Source organism: Ceratotherium simum, chromosome 28, assembly GCF_057802395.1.
Source record: "Ceratotherium simum simum isolate JZ-2026a chromosome 28, ASM5780239v1, whole genome shotgun sequence".
In the NCBI taxonomy this organism is placed as follows: domain Eukaryota; kingdom Metazoa; phylum Chordata; class Mammalia; order Perissodactyla; family Rhinocerotidae; genus Ceratotherium; species Ceratotherium simum.
The window spans coordinates 7,608,158-7,626,710 of record NC_141927.1 but is presented as its reverse complement, the minus strand read 5'-3'; the positions used below and the strand labels follow the sequence as shown (position 1 = coordinate 7,626,710).

Genomic DNA, 18,553 nt, shown 5'->3' with positions numbered 1-18,553 from the left:
CAAAATTACTCAAGCAATCAAGTGAAATTAGGAATGAAATTTAAACTCAATCATTCAACATTAGATTGCACCACCCCTTGTTATGGCAAATTGCTCGAAATAAAAAATCACAACCTGACAATGTATCATTGCTTTTGGTTTATGAACCTACAGAACTTTCTTTCCTTGATGACTAATCTTACCAATATTCAGAGGGCAAGGAGTTAAATGAAAAGATGGCTTAATTTTGTTGAATTTAGTAGGAAGCAGTCAACATTTAATATTGCAATTGATTTAAATCCTTCTGAAGTTCTCAAAGAAACTATAGGGATATAGAAAAGAGAATATGGTTTAGTTTTGGGAGTGGAAAAACATGGTTGGTAATACCCACACTGCTATGGTTATAAGGAGAATATAGCTGGTTTTGAATATTAAATAGCCAGCGTAGCATGCCCAGATGTTGGTTGTGTAATGCATGAGAAAGAGAGAGCCTGCATTGACAACTGAGAAGATCGCCAGAGCCAACTCTCCCAGAAGGTCCCAGTTGACTTTCACATAATCCACTGCAAAGGCAGCCACAGCCCCTGAAAAAGAAACATTTAGGAAGATGAAACATACTGACCTTGCACATGGGAAATATCAACAGCTCTCTTAAAAACTCAGGACTTAGGCAATTCTAAAAGACAAATATATTGCTTTCACAGTTTGCAAAAATAGTGTGATCCACCTAAATGTGGATTTATCCTTTTCTTAACCAGGTTTTCCTTTGGCTTCTCTCTTTACTTCCTATTCTTTCAAGCATTTAGTCCTCACACTTCCAATTAGCATCAACTACATGCCAAGCACTGTAATATGCAGAGAGGCCAGAAAGGTTCCTAACAACAGCAGAGTAGGGAGAAATGACACATAAACCCAATCGCTTAATACAACATGCTAAGGGCAGAGATAGAAAAGGATGAAACAATTGCTTCGGGAGTACACCTGGCCTGTCCCTATTCATCTTTATTGATTTTTCAATGATGGGTAACAAATGCATTGCATTGGCTAGTTTTAGTCTTCATTATTAACCTTTCTTAATTTTAATCTTATTTCTAGTCTATCTTAATGTCTTCAAGATCTGGCCTATTTTACTTGAGGCTTTTGGTGCACAGACCTATATTGATTTATAGAGTTTAAGAGATTGAATAATTGACAGTAATTAGGGTTACTAATACAGTTCTCTTCAACAAAATGAGAAGTATTTATGTTTCAAATTACTGACATTGGATTAATTAACTTTTTCACATGTGATCTAGGAAAGAACCATTACTACAAAGGAAATAAAACGATTTCCCCCTCTAGAATTTGGAATGCAGGAGAAATAATTTCAGTGAACCAATTCCAGCACAGTCTTGGTTTTTAAGAGTTAAAGTGAAGCCTCCCAAAAGGGAGACAATAATAAAACAGATGCCACATGAGTTTTCTGAAATTTTTGTAAATGAGGGTGTGGAAATTTCCAACTCTCTAGAAAATATCTTCAAAGTCTCAGTTGAATTTAAGTTTCCACTTACCAGGATATAAATATTTATTGTAGAGTAAACTTCAAATGCAGATTTCCCTGTGATATTAGAATCCTTACTCTTATGGATCTTCCACTCATTTAAATCTCATAAGAAAGTGACTTTTGAAAAATTTTGGTGTATAGCCTAGAATTGCTAAAGGTGGGTGCCAGCTAACTCAAATTGTTTATTAACAAAATCTCTTCCAGTGATAATCTGGAATCCTTAATAGTTCATTTTCTAAAATAACAAAAACTCTTTACTTATATACAAGATGCGTATTTTCCTTTTGATATTAAAAACAATTCTGGAAGAACAGGGGACATTTAACACTTTTTCTCACAATAAAGTGTGAGGTTGGAGTTGTTAGTCCCATTTTGTAGGCAAGAAAACTAAGGCTGAGGTTCCTAAAATCGCACAGCTGATAAATGGCGGAGTCGGAATTGGAACACAGTTCTTCTCCTCCTACTTTCCCCACTATCTAATACTGGACTTAGTGTGTGGGTAAAATGCCTCCTCAGAATTGGGGCTCAGACTGTGGCCTTGAAACAGGTTGATGTTCAAGAATCATAGGCCGTACTTTGTAATAACAAAAGAGACAGCTGATTATGGCAGATAAAGGGGGAAATAAGTAAACTCGTACTTTCTGTTTGTTTGTTTCATCAAATATTTTATACATATAAAATAATTTATGGATATGTCATATATATATATAAAATATAGATTAGTTATAAAAATATAATAAAACAAACACTCATGTGCCCATCACCCAGTTGTATGTATAATTTCTTCACTGTATCTTTTGACCCAGAAATAACCACTATCTTAAATTTTTTGTTTAGCCTTCCTTTGCTTCGCTGTATGTTTTTTTTTACATATTTTTGTAGAGGTATGTACAAAACATACTATTAACTTTGTTTTTAAACTTTATACGTAAGGTATTGTGGGGGATCAGAAAAAAAAAAAAAAAAAAAGTGGAATCTTAGGAATTTGGCTAGAATTTAGCTGAGATCTTGAGTTACCTATTGTAAGTATAACACATTAAATAGAATGTGTTAAGGTTCTCTTTTTTTATTTCCCAGTGCCTTCCATCCAGGAAAAACATTAATGTGCCTTCAGAACACAGCTAAATTTTCTACCATGGAGAAGTTTAGCAACTGGAAAACTGAACTTAATGGGGGTAGTCCATCAAGGAAGGTAAATCAATGTTTACTTACCTCCAAAGGTTGCGATAGCCTCTATTGCCCCATTATAGACGGAAGAATTTTGGGATGGTGCCTTGTAATCCCACAGGATTTGAACATAGTTGAAAATCTGGTTAAAACCTGCTGTGGAAAAAGCCCACCACAGGGACCAGTAAAAAAGACGCTTTGAGGAGTAGCCCTCTTTCAAATCTTGGAACCACTGCACAAAAACTTTGAAAGCTACATTTTTTGGCTTTGGGCTGCTCAACCAGCCATCATCCAGGTTCCTCGAGATGGTAGGTATTACTGAAGTTAGTTTCTCCTCCCCATAACCTGCTGCTTCACCCTCATGAGGTTCATCTAACGCCTCATTCACGTATGATGGCTTCTCTACTTCTTTTCTGGGTTTTGCATGAAAAAACATGCTTTTCTGGGGCATTGGTAGAAAAAATGAGAGAAGGAAGGCCATGGAGAGAGACGCCAAGGATATGACATTGAGGTAAAAGTAGGATAGATTGGCCAGAGATACCAAGAGCTGAGCCAGCACCGAGGCTGCCGTGTAGGCCACCAGCGTGATGCTCCTGCAGTAACCGCTCACTTTCTGATAGTGTTCTGGGCTGACCACGCTGTAAATGTAGGCATAGTAGGCCACCTTGGTGGCGGTAATGATCCCATAGAAGAACTCCACAACCTGCATGGTCTTCACTCCTTGGCCAAACAAGAGTAGCAGCCAGGTAATGACAAAGCTAATCCCTTGTAAGATGATGATCGGCTTGTAGCGGACGTAATCGGTGAAGATAAACACGGGGAGCAGCAGCACCAAGTAAGAGTATGTCCACACAGGAAAAATCTCATTTGTGATCTGCAAAGTTGAAAAATGGATCGTGTGACCACGAAGCACCAGGAAGTGAGAAGGGTCACCTTTCTCCAGTACGTACATTACTAAGGTACATGTGGCTTGCCCAGTATCAAATTTCGCAATCCAATAGGATAGAATATTCTTCATATTATGGAAAAACACAATAGAAAACTGATTTTCAAGGAAACCACTAGAGAAAGAGAGCCCCCCCCCAAAAAAAATTTATACACTTACATGCATTCCAGCAGAAGAATATATTGGCTTAATGTGCAATCTGAACTATATTAAGTTTAGCTATTATGTTTCAGTACATTAGTTAAAAATTGCTCAACAGATATTTCTGCGTTTTTAAGGCTCTTAAAAAAATACCATTCCCTTCTTGTTCAAAGATTAACATTAGATAAATCTGAAAACCTTTATCTTTATCTGATCCATCACTATGTCAAAAATATCAGCCCTTCCAAAGTCTGGCTGAACACATACATGATGATAGCAAAGAGTAAATAACCTTGTAGAATTATGGAAAGAGAACAGGTAATGCATTTAATTTCCTTCCTGGCCAAATTTGCTGGGCTCTCAACCTTATTCAATATTGTTTCTTCAATTCTGGCCTCAAATTAATATGGGTCATCTCATGGATTTAGTCAGAAACGCACAGGACCTCAATGTTCATTCATAAAAAGAAAGGACTGAAGCAGCTGCTGATCTCTGGGGCATGACGGGTGTGGGTGCAGCTCAGTTGCACTACTAGCCTTTGGTCTGTGCCCCTCTGATCTCTCCAACAGCCTCAGTGTGTCCAAATGTCAACGATGAGGGAAAGCTGAGTGGTTTGAAAGGGTAGTGAGACTGAGCTGCAGCTTTGAGGATGGGGACATTAAGTGGTCCATAGCCATGGCAGAAGCAGACCCCAGTAGGTTCACTGGCTGATTCTGGACCTGAATCTGTTGCTTGTCTTAATCATGACATGCTTCCATCTGGGAAACTTTGAAACAGAGTTTCGCTAAGTGATTTTACAGCACAGCACAACAAGCTTGCTTTTCTGTCCTTACCACCTCATCACCAAATAAACCAGCATCAATTAGCCTTCCAGGTAAAGCCACCCTCAGTAGTGTTTTCATAGCTCTGGCTGGAGATTATAAAACCAGCCCAGGGTAATTTTCCAGCTGGGTCAGTGCATTTTCTTGTTGCACTTGTTATAAAAAAGTGTTAGATCTTTTAAGTAAGAGAATTTGGCCTTCTGGGGAAGATAAAGCTGAGAGATAAAGCTACTAATGTCTCACCTGCTGATATATAGTTTTTCAAAACTGAGTAAGTGTCCTAAAGAAATGTTATAATTCTTTATCAGATTCTGCTTGTACCTCAGCAGCCCGAACGTTTATTAGGATACAATCCTATGCCTGGACACGATTTTATTTTAGGATTAGTATAATAGAATCAATGGAGACTTGAAAGGTTCCCATGTAGTAAGACTAACGGTAGGCCCCTATAAAAGTTACAATATCTATTTCACATGCAGTGTGTTTTGTTTTCCCATTTTTGCAAGTGTGGAGAGGAAAGAGTAGTTTGAACAGTTCTATTAAATAACAAATACCATGAAAATGGGATTCATCGAGGTCAGTGTGTTAATCTTATTTCAAGTTGAAGGAAACCCTGACTCCATGTCCTTGTTCAAGTCCGGTAAAATTAAACACATTAAGATATATATGTACATTAACTTACCTCTGCGCTAGTCAGATTTTTATCTGGTCCAGATAAATAAGGGATAAGGAAGGGACCTGAGGGTCTCATCACGGAGAAAAATCCAAATAAGCAGAGGACCACGGTGGGATAAATCCAGGAATGGCTTGGTGGAGTTCGGAAACAACCCATGGCTGATCAAACGGAAACAGAGCCAAAATTAACTCATTTTGTCCTTGGATGTAATGAAAAACTGATTATTTCTAAATGCTTTATGAAAGGATAAAGTTTCATTCATCTGCAGCCGAAATGGAGAGGTGAGTGATGAAGAACTGCTCTCAAGTATCTCGTAGGTGACCCAATCAAACCCTCCTTTGTCAAGGAACTTCTTATTCATTAGTGCTGGGAGCAGAGTCACACTTCACTAGTGTTCTCCATCACAAACATGGTAATGAGTAGCTACGAATAAATGGTAAACAGTAGGCCAATGAATGTTTGAAAATAAGTATAGAACATTGGCTAGGGAATTATTGGTGTACATATGGCAGGTAAGGTACTTCTAGGAGGTCAAAATCATGAGAACACAGATTAAGTTGATCAAATCTTCTATTATCTGACAACTATGTTTGCACTATGACACTAAAATCTTTAACATATTGAATGGCATGTGTGTATTTACACATTTATCTCTCCATTAGACTATCCCTGCTTAGTATTGTGCTTAACACATCATAGACATCCAGGATATTTTTGTTAGGTGTCTCTAATCTAAGAATTTATAATTCTTCAGTTAAAAAAATTAAACTGGATAAAGATCTGACTTGCCATCTTTTCTATATTTTTCCCCTTTTCCATACTGGTGCTAACTCTATGTTGAGAACAGAAGCCATCCTTTCTTAGACTGTTATTTCAGTTTTCTTTCCGACTGGCCCCATTTCTTCCCTAAACCTGCAGTTTCACACCACTCAATGGGGCAGGTAGCTAATTAACAGTTCATACTTTTTTCCTAACTCAGAAATAAAATCGCTTGAAATTCAAACTTCAGACAGAACACCCAAGGGAGGATCTCATTTGTCACTGCGCAGAAAAACAAAACAAAGCCAAAAATCCCCCTTATTTTATGGTGGCGATATTTGAAAACATCTTGCTTTTTCATGTGGATTACAAAGTGTATAAAGAAAATTCACCCTCATTCTTTCATATTTTGGGTCAAGCTTTACTTTGCAAAGTGTATATGTTTTTGGTGGTCTTGGATGTGGTTAATTTCTCTGAGATAATTTACAGGAAAGAAACCAACTTGCTGTGAGAATGATGCTTTTCTGCATATTATCTCATTAAATCCTCATAATAACTGTAAAATACATACTACTTTCCCAAACTCCCAGGTGAGTATATGGGAGATCCAAGATGTCCAACAACTGGCTTCAAACCCCATGGTCAAGATTTGAATCCAGGTCTCCCTGACTCCCATCAGGGTTCTTGCACCTGCTCCACTCTGCCTCAGTCTGGTGGCCTTTTTCCCTCAGCTGCTGGTATTAACCTAATGTCAACCTCTCCCCAGTGAGGGAAGAAAGTGTTTTCATGAACACATTCTTACTAAATATTATGGCTTAACACATAGAGCTGCCACGGGTAATTATAGTTTGAAAGTGGGCCAGAGAGAGGAAAGATGATGCTCACTCCAGAAAAGCAAGCCACCAGTGTGGAATTCCAGATATCCACGGGGAGGAACTTTGCTAGAGGCTAGGGAGGTAGGGAGAGCCTACTGGGTCACACCTCGGTTCTACCACCCACCCTACCTTCTCACAAGGTCGCCCCAGATAGCTGCACAGTTCCTCTCTTAGGTTAAAAAAGGTGAACACTGTTTCCATTTATGTCAACAAAACCCTTGATGAAGCAGTGCATAAACAATGGAAATCTGAATTTGGAATTGGATTGCAGCAACTGTGAGCAATGCTGACAATGTGAAAACTTCGCGGAGGGCACATTGGGTTTGTCCTCCACCTCCTCCCTGGGCCCAGAATACATGGATTTATCTTCTTCCTGAGTACTGCTAGAGTTTTCTGGGGCCTTCTTTCTTTGTGAGTAATGTTCTTGTAGAAAAGGCTAGCCCAGGTAGGCAACTACTGAGGCTTGGCTGTCTTTCAAAGAGTAGTTTTAATGGAGTGGCATCTGCTGACTCTACTTCTAGAACATTCTCTCCATCTATGCTAACCATGGTTTGCTCACCAAGTCCAAGTCATCATCTTCTCCACAAATCTCAGAGACCTAGAACTATGTCCACGATCCCTGGGCTGCTAAGAGTCGCCTGGATTACTGACTTCTTCATCTCCTAACTGTTCTAATACTGCTTCCTGATTGGATTTAGTTGGGAAGGTAGAGCAGAAATAGACAGTATATGCCCAATTCGAGTGTAAGCAAGAGAGCAGTGCATTTTTTCTGTTTGGATCATTGCTCTATTCTTGTGCCTAGAAGAGTGCCCAACACACAGTAAGTCTTGTAGAAGGAAGGGGATGAATGTCAGACCTCCCCACTGAGAACTAGTAAAGCTCTGTCTGGGTTTCCTGAGTGCACTTCCCAGCTGCATCAGGTAAAGACCAGGGAGGCCTTTGACTCCACAAGTGCCCTGTTGTTCAGTTGCTCATCTGTAAAATGGGATAACAATGCCAACTGCATGTATGGGCTTTTTGGAAGCATAGAGGGCCTTGATACTAGAAAGGACTTGGCACCATATTGGGTACGGAATCGTGGCTCCAACACATGATTTCTCATCCTTTTGCTCTCTTCATTGTTGGAGGACTCAACAGTGATTCTGGCTTAACGAGGAGAAAATGAGGGAGGGTGTCTGACCTTAGCTGAAAACAATAGAGAAATATTTGGGGAGCTCATCCCTGCACCCCAGGATGCTGGGCTTCCTCTCCTTACTCCTTTTTCTAGCCCTCTCCCCTGGAAACAAACACATGCTCCAAAGCTAGCATTTTTGCCAGAGGAAATGAAAGAAGGCATCTAACCAAACATTAGCAGGAGTCCTTTAACCCAGAGGGACTGGGAGAGCAGCTGAAGTTCCTGGTTTAACAGCAGCAGGAGCTTTCAGAGACCACGTCTCACTTGTTGGCTATTCTTCAGCCTTCAGGGCCACAGCCACTGTCACTGCCCGCTCTCTGCTGGGAGACTTCTGAGACTCTCAGCTGCTAACGTCTGGCTCTTCTCTTACCTCCCCCCAACTCAGAGTCTCATTGTCCAGCACTTGCCCCACTGTGTAACCCTTTCTCACCCTGGCCAGTTAACAAAGACTGTGTGAACCTGACTCGCACATCGGAATCACCTAGGAGCTTGTTAAAAAGATAGATTCCTGGACTCCATCCCTAAAGTGTGATTCAGTAGGTATAGTAAGGCCCAGGAATCTGCATCTATACACTGAGTGATTCGGCCGCAGGAGGCCCAAGGACTACTGTCCCTTATCTATCCACTGGGCTCACTGGCTCCATGCCACAGCCTTGGATCTTAACAGGGTGGTGAGCGAAGTGGATGGAAATCATCTAGAGAGCTTTTTCAAAGCTACACACAGACCCATAACTCTGAAATTCTTTTCTGGCCCTCTATGCCCTGGAGAGTCCAGGATAGGTGGAAAAATCCTCTGGTGATTCTGATGTTTCGGATATGCCTCTCACACCCTGCCCAACCCACTAACCCCTTCATGTGCACACATCGCTCCCTGTGCATCACCCATTCTGTCCCAACCAGCCTCAATCCTTATTCAGGAGGGGCCCTGGAATGACTGTGTTTAGCATTGAATGAAGGTTCTGGCTCCTTCAGTTACCACAGCACACAGGCGTCTGACATCCTCCAGCCCAGCATGACCCTTCACCCACCCTCTGAAGGCAGTGATTATTTTCCTTACATCAAGTCTGCCACTTACATAGTTAAAAATGATAACAACCTACCAGCTATTTTGTACTTAGTTCCTGCTTTACACCAAGCATTAGACTAGCCACTTTATATAATTATTTGTCTCTAATCCTTAGAAAAACCCTAATTATATATATTATACATATATTTACATATTTTATATTATACAATATAATTATATAAATATAATAAATATATTCATTATATAAATAATAAATATTGTTATATTAAATAAATTTAATTATATTATATAATTATATATTTTATAATATATTTTTATTATATATAATATTACAAAATTATATATTAGTTATATATATATAAAATGTCCCCAGTTTCTCAGACACGGGAACTGAGCCTCCTCAAAGCTCATGGCCAGCCAGCTAAGAAAGGTTACAACTGAGCTCAGGGTCTGGTCTGTTGGCTTCAAGTTCACATCCTCCCTCTGCTCCGATGGGTAGCTAGCTACCTCCTACCTCCATGGCACCATTCCCATCATCTCGATGTTTTCCTCTCCTCATTTTCTTGACAGCTACCTGCAAAGGCACTGTCAACGTGGGCTCTGAGATTCCCACTGAACAAACTGGGAACTGCCAAAGTTGTTCTCTCTCCTGCTGGAGAAGCCTGTGGCTAATGATCTCATAATGCTTGGAATTATTGATCAGCATCTTTTATTTTTATCTCATCATTGAGAAGATGCTGCTCTTTTCTGTCATGGTGACTATGATTATGATAATCAAATCACTTATGCAATCTCTATAACTTTTACTTTTGGAAAATTATTTTATTTTTTCTTTGACAATTTTGTGAGGCAGACAGAGGAGATGCTCTTGTCCTCATTTTATAGATGGGGAAACTGAGGGCCACAGGCAATAAGATCTGTGTGGTTTTCACATTTAACCATTGTCAGAGCCTGGACTTGGACTCAGTTTTTCTAATTCCAAGTTCAGTCATCTTTCCTGTTACACCGTGTTGAGAGTGCCTGGTTATATCCTCAAAATTCCAATTCCAGTTTATTTTAGAATACTGTTTTTCAGATTTAGGGTGTCAAAAACATTTAGTGGGTTGCAAATAGGATTTTTTAGCAAATGTTGCAGAAACAAATGTTAAATATCAAAGTACACTGCACAGTAGGGCTGTTTTTCTCTGAAACTTTTCTTGGGTTATCAATATATAAATATACAAAAATGATCACACTGTGCATTACAACTTACTGTAGGACACAGTTACTGGGTTAGAAATTGCAGAGGAAAGAACAGGACTAATATCTACTCATGTAGAGTAGATATTATGAGTACACCTGTCTGGGAGGACCACAGCCTTCACGGCAAAGCATTGTTCCAGAACAGACTGTTCTCTTGTTATTTTTCAATCTGTCATTCCATTTTGACCTGATAATATTATCCTCCTCCTAAAGAATATTCTAAACTTCCCTTCATTGAATCTAACTTGAGGACATGAACTGGGTTGGTACTTCTGAAAGCAAGATATGTATCTTTCCCTCTTTATTTTCTGTGATTTCCAAATAACATAATCCTTTTAAAAAGTTGCTTCTGGGGCAGTAATTCACACATATTACTCATATGCTTCATCACCATTTTTAAAAAGGTATAGGAACACTGTGTGGACAGTAGGCTAAAAGGGAAAAAAAAATAAAAAGGACATTCTCCAAACAAAAGTCAGCTATCAGGCTATCATGACTTGAAATCTACAGTGAAGATGTTGAAAGCAACAAGAGAAGCTCTCCTTCTAGCAGAGACTTGGAGCAGCTAAATCTACCACAGAGCTTACCTTGTTGTGCTGGGTCCTGTAGGGGAGGTCTTCGGAGGGAGTGCTCTAGCTAGCAAAAGTAGCTGGAGGAAGGGAGTGCTGAGCATTAGCTTCTGCTATGATGGTCCCTGGCAGGTTGAAGTCTCCCTGCTCCATCCCTCTAGCCAATGAGAGAATACCTGCTTCTGATCCAGTTGCAATATCTGCACACAAGTGCAGCACATCATGTGGGCCCTGGGAGTACACGTCCACAAGCACTCTTGGGGTTACCAGCCAACCCATGTGACCTTGAAGGAGTCCCAAAGACCACCAACACCTTTGCATGGAAAGTGACCCACCTAAATGACTTTGGAAATGGTGTGTTCCTTTCTCTTTTTGCTGGTTGAAGAATAACAATTATTTTTCATTCAAGTTCACAGCAGTCCCACCAGGGGCCCTTCAGTATTCTATTGTTAAGTCTCTAGCTTCTCTCAACCTCTAATCTGGGTCCTTTTCTACAAAGCCACATATTTTTATGGCTGCTTCCCTTTCTTCAGGGTACGTTGGGTGCTGTAGCCTTCTTCAAAATAATAACCCCCTTGCTAGCATATCTAATCCAACTTCATTTTAAGGTATGCATAGATTTTTCTTCATCTCCTAAAAACCTTAAGATTTACTTGTGTTTCCACTATGATCAAGTTGGGCTGGGTATTTAGAATATTTCTAAATATATATTTCCATTTGCGTAGAATATGTAATTTTAAAAAGAACTGTAGAAACTGGCATACACCAGTGGGCTTTCTGGCTCTTGATCCCTAGGTAGACTTCTTAGCTAAGGAGGACTTTAACTGATCAGATTCCTCCACTCACTCCCAGAAGATGGAATTCTTTGGAAATGAAGAACCAATGAAATGAACCAATGTAGACATGAAAGCCAAAGCTTTCAGAGCTGTGGAGCTCCCTGAGGTAAGGGACAAGATGACCTGGTCAAAGCAAAGATCTTCCCCAAACCTGGTTTTGCAAAGGTTCCCCGCAACAGAAAGCCCAGAGTATAAGGAACTGGGTCAATAGAAAGGAAGCATTTTATCAAATCTTCTTCTATGCTTGTTTAGAAGATACTTCCAGAATTAACCAAGATGCCAAAAATTTCAAAGGAAACTATCTAGAGTCCCCAGTCTCCATCCAATTCCTGTCCACCCCTCCCAACTAAACATTCTAATCGTCTCAGAAGGGTGCCTGACAAGACAACCAATGTCTGAGATGTGGGCTGGCCTCATGTTCACATTATTCCCCAGAACATTTACTGCAGTCAAAACACCTATCTCAAATACCAGAGCACTAGATTGATAATTTAAAATAATTATGAATCTCACAGCCTCTAAAATTCCAAAGGACTTGGACAGCTGGGCAAGAGAGATGACATTTGCAAATGGTTTCACTCCCCAAGGCCCAATGTCTTTTCAAAAATAGAGTTAGCGTCGGTATTTATTACATTTTCCCAAAGAAATCCACCTTTCAGGTTTTCAACACTGCCAGAGACAAGCCCTTCATTGGACAGAAGCAAACCAAAAGTTGGATTGCTGAAAACTAAAATATTTACTTTCAGCTGATATCAGAGTATAATAACTAATTAAGCCTTTTAGTCTACTTACTACTAAAATAGAAGAGAATATAACTTGGAGTAAAACATCCAGATAAAGCAAAGAGCTGCAGTTCGCTTATGGCAAGGCAGGCTGGTGCCAGAGGAAGGCACAAGGAATTCCGGAGAATTGCTTCATTACTACACTTCTGTTGCAAAATCAGGATTGGAAGGTGGTTTCACCAATTTCTAGTGAGCTATTGTATTTTGGCTGTGACTTCATCTTGTTTAAAATGCATTTAACTGATCTCTACCTCACTCCATACACAAAAATCTATTTGATATAACAAACTCTAGACCCTTAGAGTACCATCTAGAAGAACACAGATTTTTGTGACCTAGGAATTAGCAAATATTTTATCAAAATGACAAACAGACTAAACTTACAAGGAAAAAAAAGATGAATTGAATTTTATCAAAAAAAGTATCTGTTCATCCCATTAAGAAATTGGAAAACCACAGAGAACATTATTATTCACAAATATTAGAATGCCTAAGTATCAAAAGACTAGCATACCGATTATTGGCAAAGATTTAAAGCAATTGAATTCCTATACATTGCTTGTGAGAATGTAAAATGGCACCAAATTCTTTGGAAAACCATTTAGCAATCTATACAAGAAAGTTCACATATCCAAAGTAGTGAAAAAACGGGAAGCAACTGAAATGTCTACTAAATGGTGAATGAATAAACAATATTGTATATTTAAGCAACTAATACTGATTCAATCAGCAATAAAAAGAAATGAACTATTGCAAAAACTTGGGTGAATATCAAAAACATTATGCTGTGGCAAAGAATCCAGACACAAAACTGTATGATTCCATTAACACATATAAAGTCCTAAAATAAGTAAAACTTATCTATAGTGATAGAAATTGGTTCAGTGGTTGCCTGCGATGGGAGACAGGGGAGGGACTGACCGCAGTAAAGCACCAGAAAACTTTCTAGGGTGACGAAATGCTCTATATCTTGATTGTGGCAGTGGTTACAAACTTACATACATTTGTCAAAACTCATTGATAATGTACATTTATTACATGTAAACTATATCTCAATAAAGCTGTCTTGGAAAAAAGAAATGAATCACTGATACTGTCAGAGACTAGTGCCCTGAGGAACTCAAAGGTGAGTCTGAAAGGATTTAACTGTTGTTATGTTAAGGAGACAACCAGTAGCCACCCTGAAGCTGACCAAGCCTCCCTATAAGAGCTGTGCCCATGACCTTACCTTATTTTTAATGTGAAGGTCTCTTCAAGAGGAGATTAAGCCTCATTACCACAATCTGCAGTGTAGTCGCCTCTCCCTTTTGAATATTCATTCCCTAACCAAATGAAAGTTCCTCCTTCCCCTTGTTTGGGGTTGACATGACTTTGGAAATGATTCCTCATGGACTCCTATTTGCTGCAAATACACTTTACTTTGTGAGACAACTTCCACTGGTGTAGAGTCTTATTTAACTCACCAGGAGGTGAGCCCACTTGGTTTGGTAATAATACATGGGACAAAACAAATGAATCTCAAACATTACACTTTGTAAAAAGAATCCAGACACAAAAAGGCCGTCCTATATGATTCCACTGCTGATAGAAATCAGAACAGTGGTCGTCTCTGAGGTGGGGGTGGGAAGATTGGGGGTGATGAAATAGTCTATATCTTGATGGAATATAGTTACCTGGGTAGATACAATTATAAACACTTAAACTTAAAATCTATACATTATATTGTATTAATTATATTTCAATTAAAAAAAAATACATCCTTCCCTCCTTCTCCTACTTCAAAGCATTTTGCTGTGTAGGAATCCCCACAGCCCTGGACTTTTTCTGTTGGCACAATGACTAAGATTTTTCCAAATTCCACATGGGGCAAGGTCTCTATTTAATCTGAAAGTGGCCCAGCATCTTTGAAATTCGGTCTGTCCTTGAAAATTGAGAATGGAAACAATGCCTATAAATCAAAGCCAGAACAGACCAAGAAACTCTGGAAGTCTGGCCACATAGAACATTCTTCAAAATAATACAGAGATAATCAGTACGTGTTCCTTCCGTGCCCTGAGTTTATTTCCTTCTAGAACCAAGTCCCGTTTCCTGCCTTCAGATCCAACTTCTGCTTGTTCCTGCTGCCAGCTGCTGAGAGTCTCAGTCACAGTTGCCCCTTCTCACTGGAGTCTTGAGTCCTCCTCCTTCAGAACTGAGCAATCAAGAGCAATGGCTTTATACACCAAGGCCCAACCCCCTTTGATGGATTTATACACTAGAACTCACTCTCTTCTGCAGCCACCCCCTTTTCGAAACCCATTAAAAAAAATAGAGAACCAGATTCAGATCTTTCTGAAACACAGATGATTAGGGAGATAAACATCAAAAAACACTTTTCCCTGAATGTTAGTACTAAAATAATGTAATTTAGTTTCTCTAGAATTTTGTATTAAGGGACAGAATTGCAGAAAACCACGAAGTAGTCCTATCACCTATCACTCAGTCATAATCCTTTTTGTAGCCACCCCGCAAAAAAAAAAAAACCCAAAACCCTAGAATCTTTGCTGAAATGAAGTACTCCACAGAACTTCACAAGATATGAATAAGGCCCAGATATTAAATATGTAGGCCAGAATAGTTCTGCTTTTGGTTAAAACCATTGCAAGAGTAGATACAAGTGATCTTTAAAATGCATGCTTCAGATTCCATTTTGTCGTATGTGGCACCATTCCTTTTTGCTTGCGTGACCCATTTGCTGATGAATTAACCATCCCCTTCCAGATTGTTTACCCTTGAATGTCTATGGTTAGATCAATCTACTCTCAGGTGCAGCTGGAGAAATATGCCTATCAAAACCATAAAACTGGCGGACAGCTTACATAGAAAGTCAACTGATCATGTCTAGCCACTGAAATGCATGTGGGTAACCGGTCGAGTGAACATGGGTTGGGGTGGGGGTGGGGAAAAATGTGTGCTTCAAGAACCATGCATTGTTTGAGTTATTTTATACCTCTGTAAATTGTAGTAACTGATAGCAATGTGCAATAATTCTTGTCTATAGACGTGCAAATAAGTTCTGTCCAATGATGGGAACTCTTCCCCTGTCCCCCATGGAAAACCAGTTTTACCTCTATTTCAATATTCCTGATCTATAAATGTACCCATTCTTTGGATTCTCCTTTGATCTGGTTGTAACAGCCTTACCAGTTTCCTCATTAATGAGTTACTAAAATCTTTAACGCATGTTCATTTTTATATCTGATTGATAGTCATGACTTTATCCTTTTGCAACTGTGCCTCTAGCCTATCCAAATAACTGCCAATTTATTCCTTTGAATCTAAATGATTTGGTAACAGTTGTTAAATTACCGAATCAACTTTAATATCCTGACATCTCACTGCAGACCTTCCCAGTCTTCGTTTTTTTTTTTTTTTTTTTTCTCTGCAGGTTTGGGTTTGTGGTGGCCAGTGTGGTCCCGTGGAAAGACCATGACTTAGAAATCTGAAGCTCATGTTCCTCTTGGCCCCTCCTGTTTGTGGCACATACTTCACCTCTCCAAGCCTATCGTTAAAATGTGGATAATCACAGCCACCTCACAAAGTTGTCCCGGGAACTACTCAATCTGGTTTTCAGTACATATTATGCACTCAATATAGCTTCCTTCCCATCGACCTCACACAAGCTCACACCGAAAATTCAAACAAATGAACACAGTGGGGCACTCACAGATCAGAGCAATTTCAGAAAGGTACACAGTGGATAATTTCACCTAAACTGCTAAGGGCCGGCAGGCTAAATAAATTCATCTTTGAATATTTATGCTTGAATTGAGTTTCCCCTTACCCAACCTTAGAAACCATGGTTGGTCCATAACCAATTATGACCAAAAGAAATTAGTGTTTTTGTCCATGTCAGCTCTTGCTAAAACAATTTGAAGAAAAAGCTATTTGGAAGTTAGTTATGTCTTGGTCTATTTAAAATACGTACTTTAATGAAAACACACCTTTTGCTTTAGGAGACACGGATGTGTTCCAATACCTGTCAAGCAAAACGCTTATGTGTGAGTATTTTTAGAAAACATTATTTCCTTCACCCTTTTCAAACTTGAAGCACTCTGTAAGCTCAACGCTTCTGCATATTTACAGTAGCAACACTGACTTGACAAATACTTGTTAGACATATTATTTGATGAATTAGGTATCCTTTCCAGCAATATTATTGTAAGGTATGGTTATGTTTTCTTTTAGTATTAATTAAAGTAGTCTCAATCGAGCCCCGGGTCTCTTAACTTCCAAGTCCCCTTTCTTTTCCTCACTAGGACTTTTCACCATTCTTGGATTGTGATTTGGAATTCTGTGATAAGGTTTCTTTTCAGTTAAAATCTGTGAACGCGGGTGTAACCATGGGGGATGCTGGCCCTTTATTTTGGCCTTATTTAATCTGCTTTTTCAGATGGCTGAAAGAATGCTAGCCAAATGTACTTGGGCGAGCCTCAGCACTGCAGCCTGCAGTACGAGGAACGGCCCGCCCCCTGCCTCGGGCTCCAGGATGCAATCCGGGCCGGCCCCAAGAAGCCCGCTGCAGCACAGGTACCCGCCGGCCCGCGCTCCGGAAACTGGGGCATGGGGAGGGCTGCAGCCAAGGGATGATGGCGTTTCTTCGATTAATTCACCTACGGGAGCTCCTCTTACCTGTAGGAGCCGCTTTCTGTTGCCCAGATCGCTCACACGCCCGGATAACAAGCTCCTGGGACCACCAGCCCTTCTGTCGCAGGAAGCCTAGCTCTAGAGGTAGTGGCGGGGCGGGGGCGGGACGGAGCCCGGAGGCCCTCCCCAATGTTCTGCATATGCTAATTTAGGCTTCCATAACCTTTAAACTGGAAGCCAGAATCCGTGGTCTGTGAGCAAACACCATCAGCTTTGTACCTGGAAGGAACAGCTTAAAGTAATGTACTGATACCGCAAAATCAACGTAACAAAGTAGGACGAACTGAGTGCAGTGTCCAACATCTGCTCTACTTATAAAAACATCCTTTCCTATAAGTCCACTCATTTATCCGAAAAACTTATGAGAGAGTTACAGCTATGATCCCCATTCTGCATATGAAGAAAGCGAAGCAGAAGGAAGTAAGACTAGCAGAGAAGCCTGGATTTTTTTCGGGGCATCCTGGCTCCAGAGCCAATGTTTATAATCATTATGTATTTTTTTTTTAAGGTGGGGGGGTGGGGTAGTTTCCTAGCACTTTGAGAATTTTCTAATGCAAATAGTTCATATATTAAATATTGTTTATTAAGTGGGTTTTTTTTTTTAAAGCAGTATAAAGTTCTCATTGGTTAAAATGGAATATTTTTTAAAAATTTTCTTGTTTATTTGTTGGTGGAAATGGAAACCCTCCCCCAAAATAAACACTGCTTGGTTTCTAAGGGCTACTAGCTGTTAATCAAATTGATTAAAATTCCCCTAGGTGTCTTGGGTCATTGTCTTATTGATTTGGATTTTCTATTCTCACCCTCCTATGACTTGTGGAAAGTCCGCCTATAAATTATCAAGATGCATCTCTGGAGTTGGAGTACCCTGTTCATTGTGCAACAGAGTGCCCTTGTAAATTGCCAGGCCCTCCCTGAGAACATGGCGGAATTTTCTTAATGGTTGAGGGTATCATAATTTCTTCCACACCTCTCACCAAGAGGTGACCTCAATTTCGACCTTAAAAAGTTTACCTGACATCTCACAGGCATAGTCTAAATCGGAAAGAGATGATAAGGAATTTATTCATTCGTAGAAAAGCAAACATATTTGCTGATGAGGTGACACAAGGTCTGGATTTGGTTCTGAAAGACCCAGTGGTAGAAGGGGTGTGGGTGACGTCACAGACGACGAGAGATGGGCCATGTGTTGATAATTGTTGACCTGGATGTTGGTTCTTGGGAATTTATTGTACTATTCCCCACTTTTGTGTATGTTTGGGATTTTCCATAATAAAATCCTAACCCCCAAATGTGATGGTATTAAGAGATTGGGCCTTTGGAAGGTGAT

General features: G+C 39.8%; 1 protein-coding gene across 1 annotated transcript; it reads right to left on the bottom strand.

The window, feature by feature from the left end:
• Positions 1-330: 330 nt before the first annotated feature.
• On the bottom strand, positions 331-17,274 carry LOC101402055 (thiamine transporter 2-like). Its single transcript, XM_087418237.1, has 4 exons — positions 17,209-17,274; positions 5,280-5,431; positions 2,735-3,563; positions 331-563 (listed from the first exon to the last, which is right to left on the bottom strand). Exons 2-4 carry the CDS (start codon positions 5,427-5,429, stop codon positions 331-333), a joined length of 1,212 nt encoding a protein of 403 aa, XP_087274363.1. The 5' UTR covers positions 5,430-5,431; positions 17,209-17,274.
• Positions 17,275-18,553: the final 1,279 nt, after the last annotated feature.

Excerpts from the sequence above, each read along its gene's own strand:
- LOC101402055 (XM_087418237.1), bottom strand. The coding sequence starts at position 5,429 with ATGGGTTGTTTCCGAACTCCACCAAGCCATTCCTGGATTTATCCCACC. Across the intron at positions 3,564-5,279 it reads AAAATCTGACTAGCGCAGAG|ATCACAAATGAGATTTTTCC; the intron begins GTAAGTTAATGT and ends TCAACTTTGCAG. Across the intron at positions 564-2,734 it reads GGCTATCGCAACCTTTGGAG|GGGCTGTGGCTGCCTTTGCA; the intron begins GTAAGTAAACAT and ends TTTCTTTTTCAG.